The following is an 11,275-nucleotide window of genomic DNA, read 5'->3' on the forward strand; positions in this document are numbered from 1 at the left end:
GTTTCATCACTTCAGCAGATGTTGTTTGTTTGGACATTTTATTTTTCCACTCATGCTTTTCTATTTGAACTTTTGGATCCATTTTATACTATTTATACCATTACTTTGTGCTATTAGATCTTTCATGGCTCTATCTATCTATCTATCTATCTATCTATCTATCTATCTATCTATCTATCTATCTATCTATCTATCTATCTATCTATCTATCTATCTATCTGTCTGTCTGTCTGTCTGTCTGTCTGTCTGTCTGTCTGTCTGTCTGTCATCTATCATTCTGTCTGTCTGTCTATCTATCATTCTGTCTGTCTGTCTGTCTGTCTGTCTGTCTGTCTGTCATCTATCATTCTGTCTGTCTGTTTATCTATCATTCTGTCTGTCTGTCTGTCTATCTATCATTCTGTCTGTCTGTCTGTCTGTCTGTCTGTCATCTATCATTCTGTCTGTCTGTTTATCTATCATTCTGTCTGTCTGTCTATCTATCATTCTGTCTGTCTGTCTGTCTGTCTGTCATCTATCATTCTGTCTGTCTGTTTATCTATCATTCTGTCTGTCTGTCTGTCTGCCTGTCTCTCTCTCTGTCATCTATCATTCTCTCTCTCTGTCATCTATCATTCTGTCTGTCTGTCTGTCTGTCTGTCTGTCTGTTTGTCTGTCTCTCATCTATTATTCTGTCTGTCTGCCTGTCTTATTTTCACAATTTGTTGTTGATGATTGTGGGAATGCTCTAATGTTAGTGCATCAGTGTCTTTTTTAGTACTACTTTGGTCCAGAGGGGGGCACTGCATGTAAACATTTTCCCCTTTAAATGTGTAATCTATGAAGAAGGCCCGAGGGCAGAGAGCTGAAGTCATGTCTTGATTGCATTTACCTGCTGCACACTGGTCAGTCAGCTCCCTGAAGTCAGTCTGATATTTATAGCAGTGTTCCTGCGCTCTGAGGCTAAATGCCTGTTTGTGTGCAGGGCTGATGTGCACACCTCCTGAGCTCAGTGCTATTAAAGGGCTGGCAGAGTAAAGAGGCAAAAATTTCAGAGTGTGGTGAATGAAGGAATCATAGAAAGAAGTGATTATGTGATTTTAATATGGTCACAATAATTTATAAATCTGGAGACTTAACTCACACTTCCTTCTGCTTTTATTTCCTCCTCTTTTATTTAATATGAAAAAGAAATGGACTCGGTTTGCTTTCCTAAATACTATTACAGGTCTTCTGTGCATAATTCATCAGAGCATGTTTATCTACAAATAATAATAATAATTTTTGTTTTTCTAATTCATATTAAATATTTTAATGGGTTCACACCTGTAAATAGAAGAAACATGATAATTTCTATAAAGATAAAGTTATGCATTTTTAACATTCCAGTTAAAATCTCTCTCTCTCTCTCTCTCTCTCTCTCTCTCTCTATATATATATATATATATATATATATATATATATACAGGTGCTGGTCATATAATTAGAATATCGTCAAAAAGTTGATTTATTTCACTAATTCCATTCAAAAAGTGAAACTTGTATATTATATTCATTCATTACACACAGACTGATATATTTCAAATGTTTATTTCTTTTAATTTTGATGATTAGAGCTTACAGCTCATGAAAGTCAAAAATCAGTATCTCAAAATATTAGAATATTACTTAAGACCAATACAAAGAAAGGATTTTTAGAAATCTTGGCCAACTGAAAAGTATGAAAATGAAAAGTATGAGCATGTACAGCACTCAATACTTAGTTGGGGCTCCTTTTGCCTGAATTACTGCAGCAATGCGGCATGGCATGGAGTCGATCAGTCTGTGGCACTGTTCAGGTGTTATGAGAGCCCAGGTTGCTCTGATAGTGGCCTTCAGCTCATCTGCATTGTTGGGTCTGGTGTCTCTCATCTTCCTCTTGACAATACCCCATAGATTCTCTATGGGGTTCAGGTCAGGCGAGTTTGCTGGCCAATCGAGCACAGTAACACTATGGTCATTGAACCAGCCTTTTGTACCTTTGGCAGTGTGGGCAGGTGCCAAGTCCTGCTGGAAAATGAAATCAGCATCTCCATAAAGCTTGTCAACAGAAGGAAGCATGAAGTGCTCTAAAATTTCCTGGTAGATGGCTGCGTTGACTGTGGACATCAGAAAACACAGTGGACCAACACCAGCAGATGACATGGCAGCCCAAATCATCACTGACTGTGGAAACTTCACACTGGACTTCAAGCAACATGGATTCTGTGCCTCTCCACTCTTCCTTCAGACTCTGGGACCTTGATTTCCAAATGAAATGTAAAATTTACTTTCATCTGAAAAGAGGACTTTGGACCACTGAGCAACAGTCCAGTTCTTTTCTCCACAGCCCAGTTAAGATGCTTCTGACGTTGTCTCTGGTTCAGAAGTGGCTTGGTAGCCCTTTTCCTGAAGGCGTCTGAGCGTGGTGACTCTTGATGCACTGACTCCAGCTTCAGTTCTCTCCTTGTGAAGCTCTCCCAAGTGTTTGAATCGGCTTTGCTTGACTGTATTCTCAAGCTTGCGGTCATCCCTGTTGCTTGTGCACCTTTTCCTACCCAAATTCTTCCTTCCAGTCAACTTTGCATTTAATATGCTTTGATACAGCACTCTGTAAACAGCCACACCTTTCAGTAATGTCCTTCTGTGACTTACCCTCTTTGTGGAGGGTGTCAATGTTCGTCTTCTGGATCATTGACAAGTCAGCAGTCTTCCCCATTATTGTGGTTTCAAAGAACAAGAGATACCCAGAATTTATACTGTAGGGATGGTCATTTATTCAAACTCAAATGTAAATATTCTAATATTTTGAGATACTGATTTTTGACTTTCATGAGCTGTAAGCTCTAATCATCAAAATTAAAAGAAATAAACATTTGAAATATATCAGTCTGTGTTTAATGAATGAATATAATATACAAGTTTCACTTTTTGAATGGAATTAGTGAAATAAATCAACTTTTTGATGATATTCTAATTATATGACCAGCACCTGTATGTAAGGATTGTAACATAATTTTTTTCCCACTGAAAAACTATTTTAAAAAGACTAGTAAAAAATGTATCAAGATGCAAGAAGTAATTTGTTCCAGTACAAGGTTGAGTGACCAGGGCAAAATACTAACAAAAAAATAATCGCTAACATTAACGATCCAATCCAGTCCTGATGTTTAAAATCATGCCCTGCCTACATTAATTCCTGCTGATGAATGTTAACCAGATTACGTCATACTGCTGTGTGTGAGATTGTCTTATGGTGTAAGAGCACTGATTATTTATGGGGGGACATTCAGTCCTGTATTATTTTCTTCTCAGAAACTCATCCCTCTCTCAGTCATTTTTATCTTAAAGCAACAAATTAGAACCATAAGACAATTTCATGCTGACTTTACTTTATGTTGATTTATATAGACAGTGACTTGGCTAATGAATGTCATAAGTAGTTCAAGACTTTGTGATGTTACGCATTTCTGATGGTTACCAAACATTTGGTTCCACTGTTTCTGGTTTCCTTTACATCTCTGGAGAGATAAACGTTTTGTTTTATGTCTTCATGCAAAGCAGGCAGCATCAGTACACAGAGACGTCCATCACTTGACTTAATGGCACTTCCCTATACTCCCCTTTAGCTTGACTCCGAGGCTCAGGTGGCATGTAGCAACTGCACTATGGGTAATAATATCAGACCTCTTATTACCCACATTTATTCCAGCACAGAGCTCTTCTGAGAAGCCGAGCAGACAGATTTACGCCAACCTCTCCATCTCATCCTCTCTTCCTCTCTCGATGAGAAAGTTCAAACTGGGGTCGAGTGTCTGAGCGTCAAGAGAGAATGAAAGTGGCTCCTGCCGCCTCCCTCGGCTCCTTCCATTACTCACTCACCCTCCTACAAAGACCCAGCATGCCACAGACCTGCTCTTTTCCTCCTCACTGGAGAAATATTCTGTCGCCGAGCTGGCAGCACGTCAACCCCCCCATCCATCAGCTCCAACTTACTGAGAGACGCTTCATATCAAGACTGTTACTGTCTTTAGCTCTTCTGCTTTTCAGTTATTCCCTCTAATCTTTTAACTTTATAGTTTTAAGTATGCCTGCTTTCGAAGTTAAAGTACGGCGGGTGATGCTGATATGGAACTTTTTGGATTGTCAGTCTGTTTTTGGAGTAATGAAAAGTTGAGTAAAGTTTTAAAGCGAGTTTTCAGTTTTCAAAATGAAAATCCTGTCATTATTTACTCATCCTTATGTTTTTTCAAACCCTTATGACGTTCATTCTGATGTGTTCATGATATTCATTTAGGCTATCAAGCTGCAGGAAAAAAAATAAATAAATTGTAAAACTACAATATAAGTGGTCCATATGAAGTTACAGTATACACATATTTGGCCATATAAACCAATGCCATTGATCTCAGTTATGCACATCTTTTGTATTTGAGAGGTATGGTGGAGGTTAAATTTCTGTCTTTTCTTCACACAAAGCTATCAACTATCAAGACTTGTAACACAGCTGCTTGGACTACTTTTTCCCCTTAATAGAGCTTGACAGTTCCTGGTCACTGTATGCTTTTTTTTTTTTTGTATAGAAGATAGCACTTTCTTTTTTTTTTTTTTTTTTTCTGTATTCAGGTAAGAAATTCATGCAGGTTTGGAACAATGTAAGGGTGAGTAAATAATGAGATAATTTTCATATTAGATGAATTAACTCTTTAAATCAAGCATAAAGCATGTTATGGTCTACCTCATGAAGAATGACTATGGTATTTAGTTTCTGCCAAATTACCATATTTTCACAGTTATACTGTGATAACCTAATATTAGCCACTACTTCATCAAAAAGTAATTAAAACAACATGGTCTGAAAGATTTTTATGCTGTTTAATGTATGCTATCAGAAGAGAGTGTTTTTTTTTTTTTATTATTAATGCTTTTATTCAGCAAGGATGCATTAAATTGGTCACAAGAGACAGTAAAGACATGTATAATGTTACAAAAGATTTCTATTTCAAATAAACGCTATCTCACAAATTCATACAAACACCAATAAAATAACTTTTTATTTTTTGCATTTGGGTGCACATACTGCAAATCATTTTAAAAAATAGTTTTCATCTCTGTCTGATAGGTTGTTGACATTCGGTTCTCAGAATCGAGGATTTCATCAGGGAGGTGAGATGTTCTTCTGCGGCTCGTAAATCTCATTATTTCACCAGCTAGTGTCATAGAGGTCACAGGGGTCAAATGCCTTGTCAAAGCACTGCAAACATGTTAATGTATTAGATGTTTAACTGAGGGTGGGTGAAGAGACAAACCTCCTGTTCAGTCTTCATTGGTTTCAGCCAAGTAAAGCTATAGTTTCTCTTCAATTTAAAACAATAATGGGAAAAAATGTGGACCTGCTATTGGAAAGAACTACAAGATTAAAATCTAAAATTTCTCCTTTGGAGTTTTTACAGAAAGATTACAACATTTAGGTTTGGAACATTGTAAAGGGTAAGTAGACAGTTTTCAGTTTTGGGTGAATTATCACTGTAATCTAATATCTGTACATTTGATATAGTTATTTTTATGATGGAGCTGCTCAAGACATGTCTGCACTATAATTTACACACCTCGCTGTAGATTTAATTCCCAAAGCACAGAGGTTATTTGTGGGGAGGAGTTGACTCTCTACTTTCCTCCTTGTTTTTCCCCCTCTTCTCTCGAAACTCTCCATCATGTCATTTTAAGAGCAGTCCTGACTTGCAGAATCAGATGCAGCAATCTGCTTCTCTGGCAGTGATTCAGTTCAACAGGAGCTTTTGAAGTGAAGACTTCCAGCAGTTTCTGAATCAATCATTCTGTAGGCCGGGACACAGGCGAAAGCGAGGTGCGGAAAGCATGTCAGGGGCAGTGAGGAGAGTTCTGGGGAGGAAGTGGTACTACTACAGACTTCTGGGCCGATCCAGGCACAGACAGCATGTTCGGTCACGGAGCCGCTGCCGCACTGCTATCAAGGGTGATTTAATCTTTTTCATCAATTTCGGATAAAAACAGTACTTTGCTGGGGTTACAGAGTGTGCCATAGTACCCTTATGTGTTTGAGACATTTTTCATTGTCTGATCATATTGACTTAATATCCATCGTGTAATAGAATTTCCCCTCAAGAGCGATGAAAATGAAAGTGCACTGAGGAACTGACAGAAATGTTTGACTGATTATAGTTTTCAATCAGAATGAAGTGTGCATTTGGTGTCTGAGTGAAACGGTGCCCAGGTTTCAGATATTCTTCTCCTCTTTGCTCTGTGATTGAAGTTTTTTGCTGTGACACATGTTTTTAAACCAAGTGAAGGTGCAGGTAACTTTTGAGGGTTCTGGACTTTGGTGACGTTTCATAAAAATATCCAATATCCATATCCATTCATAAAAAGTAGCTAGTTTCTCAAATTGGCATACATACTGTATTTTATACATTTTAATGATAACTAATGAGGCATACACTAATTGCTGAAATATTTGCTCAGATGTTTTCTAAAAAAAGGCTTTTTAGAACAATTTACAAGACTGAACTGCAAAATGTTTTTGTCCTTTCCAGAAATAGATAAATATATAAATACATTTAAACAAATCTGAAATTATCCTTATTTGTTTTCAGAGAATGTATCTTATTAATTTATCACTATTACAAACCTGTCCTGGCCTTATGCTTTGAGACAAAGAGAGAATATTGAAAGTCTTATTGATAAAAGTAATCATATTTTGAAGATACTGACTACAAGAAGTGTTCTCCTGAAACATGTTTCTATCTATCGTCTGGTCTACTGTGACTTGACATTGTGAATGTTGGACTTTTTAATTTATTTATCAAATGTTAAAAATATTTAATATACATTTGTGGTCTTCGTAGCCTTCCACTTCCATGTTTTTAAAAGCTGATAATTATAAACAGAAGTATTATACTTTTATTTTAGCAGTTTAAAACGACAAGTTGTAAATTCTGATTCTGAGTTTAAGTCACTTTTCCTTCAGTATGAGTTAGCCTGAAGTAGGAAAAATGTTTATTTGTGTGCCTGTTGTAAGAATATCTATCCATTTTTTCAGTACTTCACTGCTTCGAAGGAGTTCATAAACAAGTATTTTTGTCTTCCTCGTGGTGAAGTGAAGCTTCCTAAATATACAGCCTCCAGGGACTTTTTCTTCTCAGTTCTTACACTGATTAGAGCCAAGAGAGACTTATCCTGTGTGTGTGTGTGTGTGTGTGTGTGTGTGTGTGTGTGGGAGAAGACAGCAAGAGGTTCACAGTTCACACAATACTGAAGAAACCGCCACATCCTCTTTACATCAGGTTCGAACATATTTCCATGAACGATTTCTGTTCTCAGTTTCTATTCTCTTCCATGCTTAACAATCCATTCCTTAGTGTTTGCTAAGTATTAAACTTTGGTGCATAACTTGTCCACACGTGATAGAGCAGGTCGTGCAGCTTGTTGAGGAGAGGTGTGCTAATACTTTTCTAACCAATGCAACCACATAGCAGTGCTCTGGCAACCACCACAATTGATTTGAGAGACTTTTGAAATCCAGTTTAGTTCCTGAATTAAGAAAGGAATTAGAATTCAATTATTTGATTGAAAGAAATTCATATAAATATTTATTTATTTATTAAATTACATTGTACTATTTTGTTTTGTTTTATTAATTTATTATTTTATTTTAAATGAACTTTGGTGAACTAGGGTGGAATAATGAACTGAATAATGGGAATATTGAATTACATTTTTCTTACCCTGTTAAGACAGTTTTGAGCATAAGCCTCTTGGTTTTCTTTTTTTAAATATGTTTTAAACCACTGTTATGTAAATATATTTAAGGAATATAACAAAATATATTTTAAAATGGTTAAATCTTGCTGAATTTCCATTGAGCTACTATTCTGTAAATTCCTTGTGCTGCCATCCCAAATTCAATTCAAATGCACACTCGTTAATTAAATGGAAGCCAATTCTACATTTCTGAATTTGGCACAACCCTGGCAACCACTCATAACATACAATTGCAACCTTAGTTTTTGCAGCCCTATCATTTAGTTTCTCCCATTTCCTTCTTTTCAAAGAGTTATGAGTGCACAGTATTTTTCTAAACTTCAAGTGTGTAAAAAAAAAACTTCAAGATCTTGGGTATTCTTGTTTCGGAGCCATTACTTGGAAACATTGCACTGTTCAAACTTTGCTCAAACTCTTGTGTTGGCAGCTGATGAGATTGATAAAGTCTCGCTGAGATGAAAGGTTTCTCAGAGTTGGCGAATGTGGGCTGCATGATCTGTCAGGCCTTTAGCTACACTTCTCCATTAAAGACCAAAGAAGTTCTGTTCCTTGACATGCCGAGAGGCTTGAGAGACAGGTGTAGTCGAGAGTTTAGCTCTGTGTCTGTTTCATAGAAGAAAGAGAGCTGACCTGCTTAGTGATTGACGCTTCAGCAACGAGCCCAAAGCAGCATTTACCATCCGTTCTCTGTGTTACTATACATGTCAGAGTCTGAAGCTTACCTGTCCAGAAGTCATTTTACAGTTGGCTACTGCATGAGACAGTATGTGTTGCTGATTACAGATTACATTTGTTCTTAAACATGAGTTCACACAAAAATGAAAAATCTGTCATTACATACAATACTCACACTTACATCACCTTTAATTGGAAACACTGCAACAGCTTGTTCTGATTAAATAATTGTTCTTCAAAGAACAACAAACAACGCTTAGTTATCATTCTGTTTCTGTTCTGTTTGTCTCTGCCTGTTTTCCATTTCCTTTCACTGTGGTGGTCTTGTTTCAGGGGAGTGATGTTAGATGGAAGGCCTGCACAGCATTTTAGCTGTTTTATTGATAGCTTGAGAGGAGCGTGGGTTATAAAACCCAGGGAATGGGTACATACTGTAGGTTTGCTTTCAAAAAATATTTTATTTTTCTACTTTTGTGAAAATCTTACCAAGGCTGCATTTATTTGATTAAAAATGTAGTAAATCAGTAATATTCTGATTAAAATAACTGTTTTCTATTTGAATATATTTTGAAATGTAATTTATTCCTGTTTGTAGCATCATTACTCCAGTCTTCAATGTCACATGGTCCTTCATAAATCAGTCTAATATGCTGATTTGCTGATCAAGAAATATTTCTTATTAATACTATAACAGTTAAGAATTGTGCTTTGAAATATTTTTGTGATACATGGTTTTTCAGAATTCTTTAAATAGACATTTTTTAAAATATAATTATTTTTTGGTAACAACGTGAAGGTATTTACTCTCATTGTTGACCAATTTAATACATCCTTGCTAAAAATATGTATTTATTTATTACAAAAAAAAAGAAGAAAATATTGTTTGGTCACTATAAAAGGAATAGAAGTCTACGGAAAGTCCCCGCAATTCACAGAAACACACGTGTGTGTGTGTGTGTGTGTGTGTGTGTGTGTGTGTGTGTGTGTGTGTGTGTGTGTGTGTGTGTGTGTATTGGAAATCTTCTTATAGTTAAAGGATGTGGTCCATATCTCACAAATGAATCAATTCTGTGTACTTCTCCACAATATTTCTCTCTGCTTCAATCCATACTGAAAATCAATGGATATGCAGATGGGGCATTTGATAGAACATTACTTGTAAAATCTGTTTATTTGCTAACTACATTATTACACCAGATACTTCCTGAGTCACAAAGTTATGTTCTGCTAAATAGGTATCAAAGTCTGTTTTTTTTTTTTTTTAATCTTTTTACAATTCTTATCATTGTCATTCATAATCAACTATATAATAGCTGCAAGTCATGTTACCCAAAAACTGACCCTGCTGAAAATCAGCACTAGTTGTTTTGCTTGTTATGTTATTGTCTTTGCTTTTAAACCTTAAAAGGGCATCGCTGCCAAAGAAGTCAAAAAACATTGTGTCCCAGGCCTTCGTCTAACCAAACCGAAAGGCCTGCAAAGACTCATCATCTCTTGCTGCGACAAGTCGAGCCAGATCTGAAGAAAGGAACGTGCATTTAGATTAAGAGCAAATGAGACAGGCCTGTGAGTTATAGCCCTGCTTGAATGCTAAATGAGACCGTAGCACTTCTATGTAATTTCCTGGAATGACAGAGTCCTCTGTGAGATCAGATGGAGGACGGTGGCACCCTGGTGCAGGCGTCTCTTACACAGCTGGGCCATGCATCTTGTTCATAGCAGATTAATAGGGCCGCTAGCGCCAAGCATTTCTGCTGTAATTTTCTGGCAAATGGCCCACAAGACTTCCCAACGTCTGGGGTTGAACTGAGTATATGGACCATTGTTTGATGGCTCATACCAGTCGAGAACTTTTTGTTTGAAATATATTCATTTATAAGTAAATTAGGGGCCACGTTGTAGTATTTTATTTTTTATTTTATTTTATTTTTTATGTATTTATTTTATGTTTTTAATTTAGTTTTCCTTAATACAGGTGCATATAATTTGTATAATAATACATATAAATAAAAAAAGCGTATAAATATTATATAACATACATTTAAATAATGTTTAATGTATTTAGTCATTTAGTTTATTTCCCAACATATAGGGTTGAACTGAGTATATGGAACATTATTTGATGGTCTATACCGGTTTAGAAAGTTACAGGGGCTATTTCTTTTAATTTAATTTATTTTCTTTTTTACTACTTTTTATTTTATTTTATTCACGAGGAATAATTTGGTTTTCCTTGATATAAGAAAAAAAAATATATATATATTATATAACGTACATTTGGATAACCTTTAGTTTAGTTCAAGCATTATTGTTGTCTTTTTTTTTCTTTTCTTTTCCTTTTTTTTTTTTTTTTTTGTAAATCATGTGGATCGTAAAGTGGCGGTGATCAGTCCTCTGATGTGGAATTTATTTACTTTCGTTCACCCTGAAATGGAAAGTATTTCCACGGCAACTCATAAACACAACTTCTGTATTCTTGTCAGCATGTTTGCTCTGGACAAATATGAGCAGAACGGTCAGGAGTTCAGACCCCCTGCTCGCAGGTCCGTGCCAGAGGAGGCTTTTCTTTGAGCCCTTTGTGTTGTCATCTCAATATGAAAGCATTTTATTGTCTCCTCTCTTCATAAACACTTGGCACTGGGTGGAGGAAAGTTGGAGCCATCTCTTAATTGTTGTTTAGTGGTTTTCCATTTACGCTGCATTTTATCAGTCATGATCAAACAGCTTAATGATGAAAGAATATTTGAACCAATTATTAGTTTGCAAGTTGGTAATGGCATAGTCATCATTCAGAGCAAACAGT

General features: G+C 36.1%; 1 protein-coding gene across 6 annotated transcripts in view; it reads left to right on the forward strand.

Moving 5' to 3' along the window:
• dab2ipa (DAB2 interacting protein a) overlaps positions 1-11,275 on the forward strand; it is a 105,809-nt gene that overhangs the window by 19,315 nt on the left and 75,219 nt on the right. For 2 of the 6 annotated variants that reach the window (XM_058784538.1, XM_058784544.1), the window contains exon 1: positions 5,837-5,992. The exons of the other annotated variants lie outside the window; for them this stretch is intronic. In XM_058784538.1, coding sequence (XP_058640521.1) covers positions 5,875-5,992 — 118 coding nt within the window. In that variant the 5' untranslated portion in view covers positions 5,837-5,874. Of the gene's footprint in view, positions 1-5,836; positions 5,993-11,275 lie in introns of those variants that run through there. 6 annotated transcript variants of the gene reach the window in all.

This window comes from Onychostoma macrolepis, chromosome 08, assembly GCF_012432095.1.
Source record: "Onychostoma macrolepis isolate SWU-2019 chromosome 08, ASM1243209v1, whole genome shotgun sequence".
NCBI lineage: Eukaryota > Metazoa > Chordata > Actinopteri > Cypriniformes > Cyprinidae > Onychostoma > Onychostoma macrolepis.